We start from the raw sequence: 18,751 nt of genomic DNA, 5'->3' as shown, positions 1-18,751 counted from the left end.
TCTCCCTTACCTGCAATTTTGGCAAAGCTGCAGCTATCCAGAGAACTTATTCGCTCTCATTGGGAGCTTAGTCATCCTGGACGGGCCGTTGTCGAACTCGTGACGATACACATAATTAGTACACTCATTTAATCCTTAAACTGGTAACTAAAAATATTTTTCACACGAGTAAGGAGTCTGCATTCGTGCAACTTGTAGCAATTCAGGAACCCTTTTTGCAAATATACTTGATTTTACGGGGAAATAGTTGAAAAGCCGTGAAATCCCGCAACGTTTCACGAAAAAAATTAGTAACGTTTCGGTTGTTTTTTTTTTTACAGTGATATAAGTACTTCAATTATTTGTTTCGGATATTTCTAAATAAACGTTCTTTTCTTCAGGTCCGGCCTTTCCGTATACTAATAATGTTAACTTAAACCAGATGACACATTTGTTATTTTTGAATTTGCCGCATTTTACGTTTTCCCTTGTAAGTTAAAAAAGAAAAAGAAAAGAAAAGAAAAAATGGTCTCTAAAATTAGCAACATGTTTCATTTGTGCTTTTGAAAGATAACCCACGTTGTTAAAAGTTAATCTATGAAAATATGAATGCTATTGCTCCGTCCGTAGTCGTCCTTATGTACTTTGCTTTCTCTAATTAAGATGAACAAGAACAACGGAAGCACAGACTGTCCTTTCTTTCAATATTGCATTAAAGAGCATACAAATAGTGAAAGACAAGTTTCTTTCTCATAGACCAGGGGGAAAACTTGCAAAGTATTTCAACCCTGGAAGACGCTGCAGTTTTTTTAAACACAATGACTTAAAAACAATTATCTATTACGGACTTATTTGCAAACTAAACGCCCAGAATCGCAACTAAATGTGTTAAAATGGTCTGAAAAGGTATGTATAATAATGTTCTTTTCGTAATATATAGAAAATATACTTTCATCTTTACTACCTTCAGGATTTTCTCTATTTGGTTTTTACTTTCGATGTATTTCCCGTGTTTTATTTTTTTTTTTTTAACCCAGTCCCTTGAGAAACGTAAAATCGTTGTTTCACTGTATATATACACGCACAAAACATACAATTTTTAAAAATCCAATCAGTTTACAAAATGCAACGCATAATCGATGTTCTAGGCAAAGGAAAAAAAAAACGTTAATTTGTAAGTTAAGTAGAAAGTTGGGAACTGCCAGATTATCTTACTACTATTATATATGCGAAAGTTTGTCTGTATGGATGTATGGATGTATGGATGTATGGATGGATGTTTGTTACTCTTTCACGCAAAAACTACTGAATGAATTTTGATGAAACTTTACAATAATATAGCTTATGCATCAGAATAACACATAGGGTAGTTTTCGTCCCATTATGGGGGGCAAAACCCCCCTTAGGGGGGCAATAAAACACAATTTTCGTATAAATTCTCTAATATGGGGATGAAAAAATGCTTGCATATATTAACATTATATGTCGATCGAAAGCTCTGATTTTTCTGCTGATGATGGCACCTGTTCGAAATTTCTAAGTAGAATAAAAAACGAGTTATGAGCTTTTTTGTTCCATGTTCGAAGGCTTTCCTTAACTCAATACAATATTTAGTGTATCATCTCAACTTCCTGTCGATAACGACTTTTGTTGTATTGTTGACTATCTTTGCTTTTCGTGACTGTTCAAGGCTTTTCTCAAGTCAAATCTTGAAGTAAGATTTTTGCACAAGATTGGCAAATAATACATGGATTTGGCTGATTTTTTTCCATTTTAATGCAACTTTGAGGAAATTTATGGTTTTTTATTTATTTGTATTGACTGGGTATTTAATCGATCAGCAGGAATCTAGCCAAACTTTTTTTGTGGAATCATTTCAAAAGCTAAGGCATTTGGCATTTTTTTTCAACTGTCGCTGTTTTTGAAGCTAAAGACTACGCAATACTGTTTCTCAGTTTTCACCATGTAACCAAATATCGCCATTTCTTTAATATTTCTTCCTTTAAATTTGTTAACACGTAAAATAATTCGCCAACTAATTCGCAAATTTATAAACAGCGCAAAAACTTCCATTACTTTGTCCTTGCACACAATTTCAAACAATTGCCAAATTTTTACTGTTTATTGGAAACATTTCGGGTAGCATCATTGTTGACCCTATTTTGGGACGATTTCTACGGTAAGAAGTTACACATTATACAATAATTTAAATTGCCGGTGTAGCGCTGGATATTATGTATTTGATGAAGATCGGGATTATAAGGGAACTGTTTCACTTTATTTAAGAATAGTTGACCTCACTCAAATTGGATTTTTTGGGAATTACCCAAACTGACTTCTTTACAACTCCTGAACGTTTTCGTGATTTATTTTTTGTGATTTTTGGGTTTCTTCTCAATTTTGCCGACATTTCATTTACTCCCTTTCCCCCTAATTTTCAGTTTTAATCATACCTTTTGATACATTTAAGGGGGCAGGCAATTTGAAATGTCGGCGAAACTAGAGACAAACAATGTTTTAGTAACTATTTGACCTCTGCCTGTAATGACCATTAACTACTTGAATCAATTGAAAAAAAACTACATCAACGTGAGCGAAGCCGCGGGCAAAAGCTAGTTTAAAAATAATTTAGCACAAATGAATTCAAACTTTTCTACTCATTATGAAACTTGAATCATGTGAACCAAAAAAAGGCTTTCGAATGCTAATGCAGGAGTGCCTAACCCCCGAGCAAGGGCGCACTCGCCTTAATACCGCGAAGATCCCCCCCCCCCCCACACACAAAAAAGGGAACAATGCCCCTTAAAAAACCAATAAAAAAATATAAATGGCGCAGACCCTTTCTAGGCGGGCGCAGACCCGTACCTCATAAAAGAAAAAAAAAAAACTTTTAAAAACGTGAAAAAAGCACCTTACTATTTGATAAATATTTTGGCTTAAACATTGTTTTGTTTCCAAATTTACGCAGAATTCTATTGAAATATGTGCATAAAATTAAATTAAGATTTATACCTTCGTTTGACATACGTATTAAGCTTAAGATGTTGATGTAAAAAACGCATTTAAATGCCTATATCAAAAAATGTCTTAAGAAATGGCAAAAAGATAGAAAAAAATAGGAAAAAGAAAGAAATGAAAAGTAGAAAAACAAAAGAAAAATAAAAAAGAAAAGAGTCCTTTAAAAAAGTAAAAAAAAAAACTCCTTATAATTAGATAAATACTGGTATTTAGCCTAAGCATCATTTCGTTCTCTACTTTGCGTAGAATTCTTTTGCAGTAAGTATTTTAAACGAAATTTAGTTAATTCCCCTCCTTTTAGCATGCACATTAAGTTAAAAATGTGGACCAAAAATATCCTTCGATTGCCTTTATAAAAGAATGTCCTCAGAAAAGTCAAAGAGAAAAAAAAAGGAAGAAATAAGCAAAAAAGAAAACAGAAAAAATAAATAAAGAAAAAAATAAAGGGGGGGGGGGTTAAAGAAAAAAAAACTTAAAAAAAAAAAAGCCCCAGAGAAAAAAAAAAAAGTGAACGGTAAATATTTTAGTCGAAAACATTATATTCCAGGCTTCCCAATGGAATCAAACATGCAGAAGGTTCCCATTGGAAGACCTGGAATCCTATTTTTTTCAAATATAAATCTTGAAGTGGCTATTACTGAAGCCCTGACCACTACTGGTGCGTTTATCTTATATATTAATACACATATTAGTTACAAAATATTTAAAATTATTTTTAAATGTCCGGTATACATCATGAAAAAACAATATTCGAAATAAAAGAAAATAATTCGAAACTTCAAAGGTAAACCCCACTGAAAGAAAAGTATATATATATATATATATATATATATATATATATATATATATATATATATATATATATATATATATATATATATATATATATATATATATATATATATATATATAAAGTGTTCTTCTGTGGAATGCTTTAATTTAAAAAAAATGCTTATTCATCTTAGTAAATGAAGTGGCACGGATGTTGAAAAATAATACAGCCAATATCGTAAAAGATATTGTTATGAAACGAATTTAAGAGGAAGGAGAGAGAGAGTTTTCCTTGAAATATATTTTTAGCAATCAAGAGCACCTGAAAAAAGTAAGATATTTTCTTCATGGTCTGCGTAATGTTTTCGGCACACAACAAAAAAAAAAACTTTTATATGGGAAGAAATGAAAATCCAATATACTACAAAAATTTTTTGAACGTAACAATAAACCTTTTCGTAGGACAAAACATATTTCGCTTCTTTTAAAATGCTAAATGTATTCAAAAGTTTAAAGTGTAAACTAAAGAAATATCTTAGCACTAGAACAAATTGAATCAACAGAGCAATCAGTTTTAATCAGAACAAAGCGTAAAAAAACCTCCTTCTTTGTCGAAACTATTATAAATTCTTCTAAAGTTCGTTGTAATAGAATAAATCTGAAGGAACAGTTTAACACACACCATCTTTAAGAAAATTTCCTGAACAAATTAAATTATGTACCTAGAATTCCGAAAGATGGCGCTTCGTCTTAAAGTCCAACAGCTACATGAGCAAAAAAACGCCTCAAGGCAATCTTTATTACACAAACCTGCTTTGAAATATTTATCCCTTAACAATAAATATTCTTTCACTTAAAGATCATCTTCTGTTGAGAAATTGCCTCGGGGTATGAAGAACATTCATACGATTTTATTTTATGAATCTTTAACGGCATTTGTATGGTTTCTCATAAATTTTAGAAATGTTATCGGAAGAGGATTTATAGAATGGAACATTATTATAAATCTGGAGTTCTCCATAAATTCTTTAAGATTTTCGTGTTCTTGTACTTTTTTTTTTTTTTTTTTTTTTGCATATGAGTCTAAACTTTCATTTAAAATATCGAAATACGTTTTTTAGGGTTTGGGATGTAGGTGAACAATTTTATATGTAGATCAAAAGACTAACATTAAGTTTCAAAGTTAGTTAATTTTGTTTTTCGCATATTTTTTGCCTGTAATTTATTCGTTAAGTTGGTTGTCTTTTTCGCGCAATGGGGTTGTTTCCTTCAGTCAAATGTAGTACTTTTTGTCTCACTGAAATTGATAGAATAAACCAAAAAAAAAAAAACATGGGCCCAGAAAATATTTTCATTTTCCCAACAGTTATTTTTTAATTATTTTTTTTAAATGTCCAATTTTTCAAACAAGGCGTGGCACAGTGGTTCAAGGGCGGAAAAAAAAGCCATTTTTTAGTTTTAAGATAAAAAATATTTCATCCCGTAATTACTTAGCCCTTGAGTTGTAGTAACTTACTCCATAAGGGTTTTTTGAAAAAAAAATTCGTTTTTACAAAAATGAGTCGAGATTGTTGAATAATTATGTTTTTACTTTTTTCAGTTTTAATTCATTCGGTTCATTAATGAAGACTGAAATTTAATAAAAGTCCTTTTTGATTGGGTTTTCACACTTATAGGATGCATATTACATCGCAATTAAAAATTAAAAATTCATCAAAATTGAAAACTACATGAAATAAAAAAACATTATTTTCTTAAAAATATAATGAAAAGTATTGTGGAATATACTTTTATCTTCGGCTTCCGGTGGGCTAAAATTTACATATATCAATAGTTTAATCCTTCCTGTAAATAAACAACAACATTTTAGCCGCGACCACCTGCGACTGCAGTCGTGGCGGATGTTTTTGTTTGATCTTCGCTATTTACGAATAGAAAATAACTCGTAACGGTATGACGGGGGTAAATTGCTTTTTTATCAAAGAAATTGGTCAACAAATTTGACATGCTCCAGACTAACGTATGTCACAGTTTCACTACTTTGCAGGAGAGCCTAAAAACGTTTGTTTACTGTTTCCGAATGTTGGGGCTTTTGAAACATTCATCAATAAATATAGAGGATTTTTTAAAAAGAGATTTATGTTGTTATGGCTTGATGTGGAGCATTATTCTACATGCAATGCAGTAGTAACCTGAAAATAACAATTTTCGGACCCGTTTGGCTTTAAAGAACATACATATGAGAAAGAAATTTTTAAAACTCATACAGAATTCTATATAAAAAGTTAAATAACCATTCTGTTCATAAAACAATGAAATTAGAAAATCATTAAACGTTTGAAATTTCCGATTTCCTTTTCAAAATCATTCAGTATAAAGCTGTTCTCAGTTTGTCAACATTGCCAGAAAATATTGTTCGAGGATATCAATTGCAATAAATAAACCTTGCGTGTGGCATACGACTGATTTAATTTATATTTTTTACTAAAAACAGAAATGAATTTAAACTAATGAGAAACCCCGATTTCACGTTTCTCAGAGACCTGAATCAAACATAAAATATATAAAATATGAGAAAACGTCAATTCAAATCCAAAAACATAAAATATGGGAAAACGTAAAGTACACGAAATGTATACAAAGCAAAAATCAGATAAGGAAACAAAAATAGCATTAAAGGTTGCTACGATGACGCTTATAAAATGTAAAAATGCGAAATTTTACGAAAAGAACATTATTGTACACCCAAGTTTAGATCATTCTAACACATTAAGTAACGAATTCGGGCGTTTAGGTTGAAAATAGTCAGTAATAATGAATTATTGAATCCATAGTAAATAGAAGCATCTTCCAGGATTAGAACACTTGGCGAAGTTTTTTCCTTGTCTTTATAATAAAGAAAATAGTCTTTCACTATTATTAAGCTTTTAAATGCAGTATTGAAAGAAGAGACGAGTTTTGTTTCCTCTTCTTGTGCGTCTTCATTGGCGGCCGAAAAGTCCATAAGGTCAGCTACGGATGGAGCAAAAGCGTTTCTGTTTTCATGGATTAACAATCAACAGAGTGGATTATGTTTAAAAATGCACAGAGGAAAACACTTTTCTTAATTTTAAAACATTTTTTCCCTTGTTTTAACTACCAACGGAAAAAGTAAAATGCGGGAAATTCATAAATAACAAACTTTCCATCCGGGTTAAATTAATAAGTGTACGGAAAAACTGGGACCTGATGATAAAAAACGTAAAATGTGGGGAAAACGTAGATTCGAGGGACGTAAAATCGGGGTTTCGCAGTGAATACGATTAGCAAGTATGAAGATAAATATTACCATGCAACAATGTTAACTATTTTCCGAATCATTTTTTGAGAATATTCAAAGTTATTGAATTTTTTCCGCTTTTTTGCCGTTCTGAACCACTGTGCGTGGTCTTGATGACGTCAAAAATGATGCTCTTTGGCGCATCTTTCTATCGAGTTTCCACGTAATGATAATCAAGAAGCGAATTAAAATTGCGTTCTACGCTTGATATCAACCATATCGTTGCCAATACACGTGAGTAAAGATGGGAATTAAATGTTTCCCATCTGTGTTTTGTGAATGGAACACTGAACAGCATTTCATCTTTTGTGATGTCATCGGCAGATGCATAAACAATGAAAGCGCACCGATTTAAGTAATTTTTTTAAAACTATTAAACTTGAACAAATTATTTAAAACATGGTCAGATCCTATGTTCTTAAGCATGCTCTTTCAGAAAAATTTTTTAGAAACGACTCCATTGATTATCGCATCCTACCCTAAGACCACACACAACAATTTTCTTCGAGGGATGGGGTTCATCACGATCATAAAAAGTCAGAATTTTCTCTGGGAGAGGGTTGGAAAAAGCTTTTATATGCGCCAGGGCCGTATGCAAGGGGGTGGTTTATAGGGCTCAAACCCCCTCCGAAATTTTTCATTCAAAGAAATGCTTTCCCTTATTGAGCAATCACGATTGCTTATTGCTTTCATTTGACTGTTTTGATGTCCTATCATTTTTCCCACCGCCACACTCTGCACCATCACCGTGGACAGGCGGGCTCCTCACGCTGCTGCTCCTATAGCGAAAGCCGTCTCCAGGTTGCATCCATGTCCTACACACACGCGCATACATACACAACTACACACACAAACATACATACATACATACAGACACTTACACATATACACACACACAAACACACATACATACAGACACTTACACATATACACACACACAAACACACATACATACAGACACTTACACATATACACACACAAAACTACCCACACTTTCATGCCTGCACACAGACACAAACACACATGCCTACACACATGTACCCCATACGCGCATACATACACAACTACACACACACACACACAAACACACATACATACAGACACTTACACATATACACACACAAAAACCTACACACACACACAAAACAACCCACACTTTCATGCCTGCACACAGACACAAACACTCATGCCTGCACACAGACACAAACACACATGCCTACACACACATACCCCATACACACATATCCCCCCCCCACACACACTCGTGATTGCGAAAAACATAATTTGAATTCAAGATGTCAAAATTCAAATTAATTTTTCAATTTATCCTGGCATACTCGTACCTACAAGTGCTGGCTTAACCTTTCAGACGCAGGTCGGCACGGGTTGCCGTTGTTCAAATTGCAGGAAACTTTTTTATTTACTTATTTTCTTTCTCTCTTTATTTATATTTTGTGACAAAAATAATATTGTTGTTATTATTATTATTTCAATTTTATATGGGAAATGAAATTAGTGTGACAAAAAATTGTACAAACTCATTGTTTGCGTTCGACGAACTCAACCGGTCGACAGGTGACTAACCGGTTACTAAACCGCAGCGTTCTATGATCTACCTGTCAATGCACCGGTTACCGTTTTAAGCTGTTGATTGGTTGATTGACACACGTGATCATTAGCTGTCACGTGATCAACCAACCGGTAGCTACCGGTCGCCTCCGTCGAACGTAAGCATTGGGTGTTTACGGTAGTTATTGAGAAATTTGTTTATTATGTAACAATATGGCGTTTTGTTAGAACATACCCTTCTTTCATTTAGATAATCTATTATAACAAAAATCAATAGAGAATACACATGAAACCAAATTTGATAGACCATATCAATGATTCAATGATTGTGTTTGGTAAAAACCCCTCCGAAACAAAAGTCTGGTTACGGCCCTGATATGCGCTATAGTCTATAATACATTCAGCGATCAGAGAATGTGGAAGTAAGCAAAGCAATATGGCCCTTGGCGATACCGTTGTCTGCTTGGCAGTTGGACGATTGATAACTGCGCCAATTAGATAGGCAAAATGTTAATGAGCAGTATCGCCAACCGAACAAGTAATTTATGAACGTGCCAAGTGTTTGCGCTAAGCAGAAATCCTCTTCGTTTATTTTTGCTTTTACTTCTCTCTGAATGCAGTATAGTGTAGGAACCGTTTCCCTCTAGGGAGGGGGAGGGGTAATGACGAGCTAGAATTTTCTCTTGGAAGGTTGGTCAAAAACTAGCGTTTGTACTAGTTGTGCACTAGCATACACCAGTAGACTCAGAAAAAAAAGCATCAGTTATAACTGTGTTTATATTCTACATTAATCTCCAGGGTCTCTAATAACTGATCTACTAGTTACTGGATGGTAAACAGATGGGACAAAAAAGCATCACTGTTGATTCAAACCAGAAACCGAAAATCTGCTAATCCCGCAATCCCAGATGTTTTGTATTTGGAATGGGGATTCTTAGGACTTGATGATACTACTAGATAGAAATAGAAAAAAGAAAGAAAAAATAGATTTTTGCAAACTTGATAAAGAGGAAGTTTTATAGCCCAAAGTTCGTTTCTCGTTGCGCTTTGCGCTACGTTATTGCGTATTGGGATGTAAATACGTATTTTACCGTTGAGTTTACGGTATTATTTGATATTTGCTTAATTGCTGATGATTGATTTAGCAGTTGTAACTACATTTCCTGTACATGGCTGTAAATAAATCTCCTGTGCTTTTCCCAAGAACTGTGTCGTCAATCAAAGAAAGTTTGAAGTTGCATCGAACACGTAACAGTATATATACTAGTAATGGTACGCTAAAATATTTTTTGTAAAAGTTATCGGACAATTTTTAAAGCATCTGCAAATGTTCTTAAGTTGCGACTTTCTGAAATCTTTTTTGAAATAACTTTCTGATCTCTCAATACAAAAATCTAAACAAAACGAATAAAGTTTCATAAGCAAGCAAAAGAACTCTCTTGCAGGTTTAGTTGCATCAAATGTCACGTGATTCTTTTTTAATCACGAAAACCTGAATATTTCCCTAAACAGGATGTTTTTTGAAAAGAAAATCCCGTAATGAAAAGCTTCTGCATGAAAAATGATGGAAATTATGCGTCCCTTTGAAGGTATATTTTCAGGTATACCGAAAAGCTTCACATTTTTGTCTTGTTAGGTTCCGCCTTCTAAACCACTTGTTTGCATTTCTTCGTTCCAAAACATTATGAAAAGATTTTTTTCCGACTTACCTCCCGAGCTGCTTGAAGCCTCCTGTTTTCTTGTTTCCATGACAACGCCGTGAAATTCTCGAAAAAGTTGCCATCCGTTTCTTGAAGCCTGGGAAAAAAAGAAGAAAAATGTATAAGACAAGATTAAAGGAGTTGTCGAAAAATACACATCAACCGATCTGTTTTGATTTGAAGCCTGTTTTTTTTTTATTTCTGAGAGTGAAAAAAGGATTTTTTTTTATTCCTTTGTTTCCCGTATCTAGGGAACAGTTGAACGTGGAATAGTATTAGAAGAAAGCTCGAGTTTTCCCTAATAACTTGCTTTTGTTTGAGACCTGTTGACGGTTTCGAAAGAGTTCATTTTAAAAGGACGTGGAATGTACTTAAACGCACAAATTTAAATCCGCTGGACGGGGACAACGCTTTTTAAGAATAAGAGAAGTCTTGAAATGGAATTCCACGCAACAAAGGAACTTCAGTTTCAAGTTTTAGAAGGATTTCAATACAAACAAGAGAGGTTGTAAAAATATGCAGAAATAATGAAGAATGTTTTACAATAGATATTTTCCAAACATCAACTGCACAAGATCATTTGTGTAAGATCTTAAGGCAAACAGTTCAAAATGATCGTCCTTTTCAAAGGCTACTTCTTCTGTTACTTTCTCTGCAGTAATGCCCGTGTTTTACTTTTGCTTTTTAACTGTTGCCAAAAAAAGTGAAAAGTAACAGTAATTATAAAGTTAAAATACTTCCAATTTTTTACCTACTTTGCCGTTAATGTAAAAAAAAAAGAAAATATTGGTCTGTTGGCTGGTTTCCACTAATAACTTTTGAGTGACTAGTCTGATTCGAATATCAACTTTTTCTTGTTCGAAAGATCTCTGCGCGGACACTTCATTCCCATACTTCGCTTTTTGATTCGAACAATTTTTCTCTCAGCTTTGAACAGTTCAAAAAACCTTAACATTAACGCCTGCGGAGAAACTAAATGCCAATATACATCCCAAACTATTTATATAATCTATGTATTTATGCATTTATACTAGGGAGCCCTCACCCCTGCTCGCTAACGCTCAACAACCCCCGAAGATTGCTTCGCAATCTTATTTGATTCGCAAAGATTTAAATCAGCAATTAGAAAGAAACGGATTAAAAACGCATTATGAGCTCCCTTTGGAACAAAAAGCACCCCTTCCAGGGGTTTCAAAATGATTTGTACCAACTTGCAGAGCGATAAGAGTTAAGAGGATCCTGAGCATTGCAAAACTGCTGTTGTGTCCGTTTGAAAAGTCGCTTTCATATTCGTGGTCTCTAGTAATATATTTTGCTTTTTAGCTTCGGGCTTGAATTGAGATGAGCCTAAGATTTTCCGTTAAAATCGAAACCCTTAAAATTTGTGAATAAGAAAGACGTAACTACGGCAACGCCAAGTAAAACATCAATAATTTGAATGGAAATGAGATTTTTTCGAACTTGATTAAAACTGCTTGTAACTTTTTTTCCTTTGGAGATGCTAAGTTTTTCGACCATAGGTTGAGTTAGATCTGGCGTACAAAAAGCCGCTGTTTCCAGTGGTTGCAAAAAGAAAACTGTGGACAATTCCTTCACTTTTTACTGATAGATTTAATGAAGAAAGTAGTGCCTAAATTTTTGCTAAGCCTAAAAAAGTTCGAGCTAAAAGCGCAAATAACTTCCATCGTATTTAAGTAAGCATTGAAACAAATTGCGTAGAACGCGGGAAATTTTACCTTTTCCAACGATATTCAATATTAATATGTGCAAGTAATTCCCCCCCCCTTTAATAGGCAATAATAGGCAATTTACGCGAAATTTGAGCTGAAAAAAATTAATTATTAAAAAATTTATTCAAATTTTAAAAACAAAACCCCATGTGCAAACTACCGGGACTCGAAGAAATTTTGTACAAACTTTAGGGGCTGCAGGTGCTAAGGGGTCTCCTGTACGCAAGCCCGCCACAGACTTCCTTTCAAATTTTCTTTGTTCTTCTTTATACTAATAATAAAGCAGAGTGTCTCTCTGTCCGGAGGATGTCTGGGTGTCTGGATGTCTGTAGGATGTCTGTAGGATGTCTGTGACGCGCATAGCGCCTAAACCGTTCAGCCGATTTTCATGAAATTTGGCACAAAGTTAGTATGTAGCATGGGGGTGTGCACCTCGAAGCGATTTTTCGAAAATTCGATGTGGTTCTGTTTTTTATTCAAATTGTAAGAAAAAAAAAACTATCATAAATTACGAAATTATCATAACGTGGAATCGTAACATGGGCACAAGCCAATTGGCGAGATACGAAATTATCATAACGTGGAACTGTAACGTCGGTACAAGCCAATTGGCGAGATAATTCACCATACATTATTTGTAAATATACAAGCGAACCAAAAGACCTTTAATTTTTCTATTACGGGCGAAGCCGTGCGGGTGCCACTAGTACTAACATAAAGAGATTAACTAAATACCGCGGATTTGGTTCAAACAAACGTTGTTAGAAAAGAGTCTTGATGAGAAATATGTGTGGGAAAGATTCTTCTGATTTAGCTGTTTTAAGGATATTTTTTGATCAATTAAGACTTTTTAACATTAAAGACAACACGAAAAATTACTTGTAGGCAAAAGAAAATTGAAAAAATTGCGCAGATTCTCAATATATTCTCAGCTTTTGGTTTCAAGAAATAGAAAAATTTATTCATAAAAAGCGAAATACCATATGCTGTAGCCTTAAACACTTGACGCAAGACGGAGATCAATATAAACTAAATAGATTTCATATGACTTAATAGGCTTAATATGTATAGTCTGGAGCAAGGGAGGATCAGAGGGTACATGATTCAGTTGTTTAAATTTATCAAAATTAATGATGTTAATGGATTACATTTTTACACCGAAAGCAGGATGAGGGGGATCATTGTTTTAAGCTATTCAAATCTCAGGCTAACCTGGAAAAATGGAAAAACTACTACTTTAGGAGGGTTGTGGGCCCTTGGAACAGCTTACCGGAAAAAGCGGTATAGAGCAAGGGGGTGGACAGCTGTAAGAGGGGAATTGATTTTCATTGGGGACAAATAAATTGACTAGGACCAGCCCAGCTGAGCCAAGAGCCTGTTGCTGGTCGTCACATTTGTATTTGTAATATGATTTCAAAGCGCAAAAGCTTTTACAAGGGCTGCCAAGTGGGAAAATAACTAACTACCGACTCCGACTCTTTTTTTTTTTTTAGAATTTAAGGCCCCTCGACTTCGATACTTGAGGGCCCTAAAATTATTCCGACTCCAACTCAATGACTCCGTCACTGACTCCACAGCCTTGGCAGAAATAGACTCGAAGAGAAAATGTCTAAGTCCGATTCTTTAAAGCCTTGACTCCCGACTCCGACTTTTTCCTTAAGATCAGTGCGACTCCGATTCTTACTGCTGCCTTGACTGAGATACGGACTAGGAGGGAAAATGACCGACTTCGACTCTTCTACCTTAGAATCAACCCAACTTTGACTCAAAGACTATTGGAATTTTAAAGCCTTTGTCTACCGACTCCGATCCCTTTTCACCAAAATCAGTGCGATTCTTACTGCTGCCTTTTCAGAAATACGGACTCCAAGGGAAAATGGCCGACTTCGACTAATTTACCACAAAATCAACCGAACTTCGGTTTTTAGACTCCGACTCTGACATCCAGATTTTTATCCTCATACATATAACTAGAAAGTCCCCTGTCATAGTATGACGGGTGAAAATTTGCTTCTATGTACATCTGAACGCAATGATTGCCTGTTTGGTGATATTTTGGTAGTTTAAGTTAAATTTGGCAGTTTAACCCTAATTCCAGTGGATTAAACATTAACTCCAGTAGATAGCGGTCATTGTTGACCAATTTTTACATTCCTTTATTCTCCTACTAGTGGCACCCGCACGGCTTCGCCCGTAATAGAAAAATTAAAGGTCTTTTGGTTTGCCTGTATATTTACAAATAATGTATGGTGAATTTTCTCGCCAATTGGCTTGTACCGACGTTACAGTTCCACGTTATGATAACTTCGTATCTCGCCAATTGGCTTGTGCCCATGTTACGGTTCCACGTTATGATAATTTCGTAATTTACGATAGTTTTTTTTCTTCTTAAAATTGGAATAAAAAAAGAACCACATCGAATTTTCGAAAAATCGCTTCGAAGTGCACACCCCCATGCTACATACTAACTTTGTGCCAAATTTCATGAAAATCGGCCGAACGGTTTAGGCGCTATGCGCGTCACAGACATCCTACAGACATCCTACAGACATCCTCCGGACAGAGAGACTTTCTGCTTTATTATTAGTAAAGAAAATGACAGCGTTACCAGTAAAACAGTTAAGTCACCCGATATAGTTCAGCCTTGTCACGATAAAGCATTTCCCTGCATGTTAAATATTACCACACAAAACATATTATCAAATTCGCAACTCCAACGAACTATAGGGGGCACTGCAGTCACTGTCTAATGGCCGACTTAAAAACTAAAACAAACGCACATGGTAACGAAGAAAATGCTAAAAGTGTTGTGATTTTTGTTCGTACGTATGATTTTTTCGCTTTATTCTTTTTAAATTAATTTTCAAAGTCTTGTGGATATTCTGGCCCACGTAGAAAGAAATGAGAATTCAAGAAGCATTACTAAACGGGAAAGATTAATGCAAACTACGTAGTTCGTAGTTCTAAGCAGCTATTTCCACGATGTTGAATTCGATATTTATCAATTTTTGATAAAACTAAATAATAATTGTAGCCTGACAAGAATAACAATTAATGCTAGAAAATTCAATATGACATTACAAATTGTTATCGAAAGAAGATGACACTTTTTTGCCTTGCTTGGCTAGCGCTTATTGTTTTCCATTTGTAGCTGAGTTATTTCTCTCGAATTCCCGAATCGGTTAATTTAAAAATTTTCTGTTTCGATTTTTCTAATTTCTGAGTTACGATTTAATTGTGTCATGTTATGCAAATCATCAACAAAATTCTCACGGATATATGGTGGTAGTTTTCTTTTCAGTTGATTGACCATTATTTCTTTTCACTTATCGAATTCTGTAATCTTACTACCATTTTATTCCATTCATGATAAAAATTAAAAATGGTTTAACTAAAAACGCGAAATCTCGCCAAGGCTACTTTGCTCGCACTATACTAAAACTATAACCCTAAACAAATTTGGCGAAACCTTTCAGCTGAGAATAAAAGGAATAAAGTAAATTCTTTCTCGGTTATTCATTTTGTTCTACGATAGTATATTCAAGAAAATATTTTGCATACTGTCCATTCCAACTAAATGCTGCTGTAAATTATGGTAAGTTTAATTAATTTAAGATTAAAAAAAACCCCATATTCTTACAAATTCATACAAAACAATAAAATTTTTTGCCTTGTATAACTTTATCCAAGTTTGTTAATCCAGAATTTTCGCTTTCACCAATTAGTAAGGAAATAATGAAAACTAACATTATTTTGAGAAGCTAGAGAATACTACTAAGGGACGAATTAATTTCTGTAGCTGAAAGCAAACTAAGACACATCGATTGCGTTAATAAATACTCAGAACAAACTGCCTGTGTTTACGTCAACAGACACACGTGGAACGCAACGTGGCAATGTTTTAGTTTCATTTGCAGTATTGTAAATCACCGCAAGGTAGCGTATTCGAGCGCTGGAGTTCCGAATTATCATACCGTCGCGCGAGTTTCATAGTTGAAACCATGGAGCTATGTAAATGTTGGATGAAAGGGCTATGACCAGAAATGAAGATAGTTTCTGATCTATTCTTTATTCTTGGGGTTAAGCAAACGCGAGGAAAACACTCATGAACTCGGCGACCTGTTTCCCCTTCATTCCAGCTGAACCTTCAGCACACAGGAACATAAACCATTTTAACTGAGTTTAAGTATTGAGAAACAGTTAAAACGACCAATATTACGTAATCTTAATTTTTGATTTTGCTGCGTTTACTGGACGTGTATCATTATTTAAAAAAGAAAAAAAAAAAAAAAAATCAGTGGCGTTCCTGGAGAATAATGGACAGCTGAAGGGCCTAAATTCTGCCAATAACATATCTGACTAAAAACAAACAAACAAAAAAAAAAGACAGTTTTCCCGAGAAAATCTGTAATTTTAATCCATAAACCTTCGCAAACAAAATCCTGTTACTTTTCTAGAATAAATATGTAACTTTCCACTCTTTGCTAGCCTCTTCTTTCAGCAAAGCTACACAACACAGAAACTACACTCCGTCCTGTTTTCGGTTCCATCTATTTGAAACGGCTGTAATGGTGCAGAAAGCAAAAAACTAAATAAAACCGCTGAGTTTATTTTAAAACTGGCAGCTAAGCATATTTTTTACAATAGCGAGACGGTTGCATTCGTACAAGTTGTAGCAATTCAGGAAATGTTTTTGCAAAACTACTTGATGTCCACAGGAAACTGGTGGAAACCAGTGCAATCCCGGAATGTTACCCGAAAATAATGTGTTATGTTTTGATTTGTTTTTACAATGATAATATATTTGCAATTTTTTTAAATATTGAGCAAATTGTTTGACTTATTACTCGTCAATGTAAAAAAAAATCAAGATTTTTTTAAAAGCATGATTTCCACAGGAAACTGGTGGAAACCAGTGCAATCCCGGAATGTTACCCGAAAATAATGTGTTATGTTTTGATTTGTTTTTACAATGATAATATATTTGCAATTTTTTTAAATATTGAGCAAATTGTTTGACTTATTACTCGTCAATGTAAAAAAAAATCAAGATTTTTTTAAAAGCATGATTTCCACAGGAAACTGGTGGAAACCAGTGCAATCCCGGAATGTTACCCGAAAATAATGTGTTATGTTTTGATTTGTTTTTACAATGATAATATATTTGCAATTTTTTTAATATTGAGCAAATTGTTTGACTTATTACTCGTCAATGTAAAAAAAAAATCAAGATTTTTTTAAAAGCATGATTTCCACAGGAAACTGGTGGAAACCAGTGCAATCCCGGAATGTTACCCGAAAATAATGTGTTATGTTTTGATTTGTTTTTACAATGATAATATATTTGCAATTTTTTTAATATTGAGCAAATTGTTTGACTTATTACTCGTCAATGTAAAAAAAATCAAGATTTTTTTTAAAAGCATATAAGTACCTTAAAGCTTTAAAATAATAATGATAATAATAAAACGAATTCAGATTTAGCTCTGGCAAAAACCTTCTGCAAAAAACTTCTGCACAACCCAGCGGAGGGGTAAATTCTGCTTTCTGCAGCTTTCATCTTTAAACGGAACAATTCCTGCATCTAGTATTTTCAATGAATATACAAATATTTGATTACAGACTAAGAGAGAAAAATATCCTCGAGAAAATGGGTCTTTTTTGATTTTACTATGTATTCCAATAATTCAATTTCGACGACAGAAAAATAAGTTGCGTGCAAATACTTTAAAGTTCTAATTTTTCCTGCTCAGAATTTGATGTTTTCCTGCGCCTAACGCTTTTCCTCCGCTGTCTAGACTTTTCTTCAACTTTAAAATTAGATAAATTCCGAAGCAACCTTTTTCTTTTTTATTTATTTATTTTTTTTTTTTTGTCCTTGACCTGCTTGGTTATTACATAAAATATTTCCTTACTGAAGAAGAAATCTCCAATTTAAATGTAGGATTAGCTGCTACCATTTATTTCAAATTTGTTTTCAAACTTTATTTTTATCTTGAGAAAGAAATGTAGAGAAAAACACTTTTTTGCACTTCCATTTGGAAAATCAAGTTACAAGAATTATAAAATGGGTTTACCTTGTAAAAAAAGAAAGAAAGAAAGAAAATCAGTACAGTAATCTCTTAATAACTCGAAGTCCCTAGGGGCCGGCTAAAATCTTCAAGTAATCGGTAGTTCGAGTTATCGGAAGTTCCTATTCCAGCCTTCCGAAGAATTATATTTATTTTCTTTTTCAAGACTTGTGCATAATGGATAGACAGTAACACTTAAAGTGTGAATAAAATTAATTATTGATACTACGTAAAAATATCTTTGCAGAAAATACATATTGTTAGGATGCTTCGAAAAGAAGTTATTTTTGAACTGCTTGTATTTTATATCGCTTCTTAAAACGTCATTAAGTTTGTATGTCGCAGGTCTAATTTCTTTTCTTTTGATTTCACTCTGTATTGCTTAAATGCCTCTTTGTCCCGAAAGAGAAAATAAAGGCTATCTATTTCAATTTTTGCTAAAATTTTATGTCTCTCAAAAATTAGCCAACAATAAAATTTGAGGTCGTCAGCCGTGGCAAAAAGAAGCTAAATCGGTTATTTCTCACGTAATCTTGCAACACTGTGTGCATTAAGAAGCAGAATTGCAAATAAATTTATCCCATTTACACACGC

At 33.9% G+C, this 18,751-nt stretch overlaps 1 protein-coding gene across 1 annotated transcript in view; it reads right to left on the bottom strand.

The window, feature by feature from the left end:
- The window catches only part of LOC129228007 (BAI1-associated protein 3-like), a 406,019-nt gene that overhangs the window by 345,829 nt on the left and 41,439 nt on the right, over positions 1-18,751 (bottom strand). The window contains exon 2 of the mRNA XM_054862634.1: positions 10,366-10,453. Coding sequence (XP_054718609.1) covers positions 10,366-10,453 — 88 coding nt within the window. The remainder of the gene's footprint in view (positions 1-10,365; positions 10,454-18,751) is intronic.

The sequence above is a fragment of the Uloborus diversus genome, chromosome 8, assembly GCF_026930045.1.
Source record: "Uloborus diversus isolate 005 chromosome 8, Udiv.v.3.1, whole genome shotgun sequence".
Lineage (NCBI taxonomy): Eukaryota > Metazoa > Arthropoda > Arachnida > Araneae > Uloboridae > Uloborus > Uloborus diversus.
Note: the sequence above shows the minus strand (reverse complement) of the source record. Positions and strands in the feature narration are given on the sequence as shown.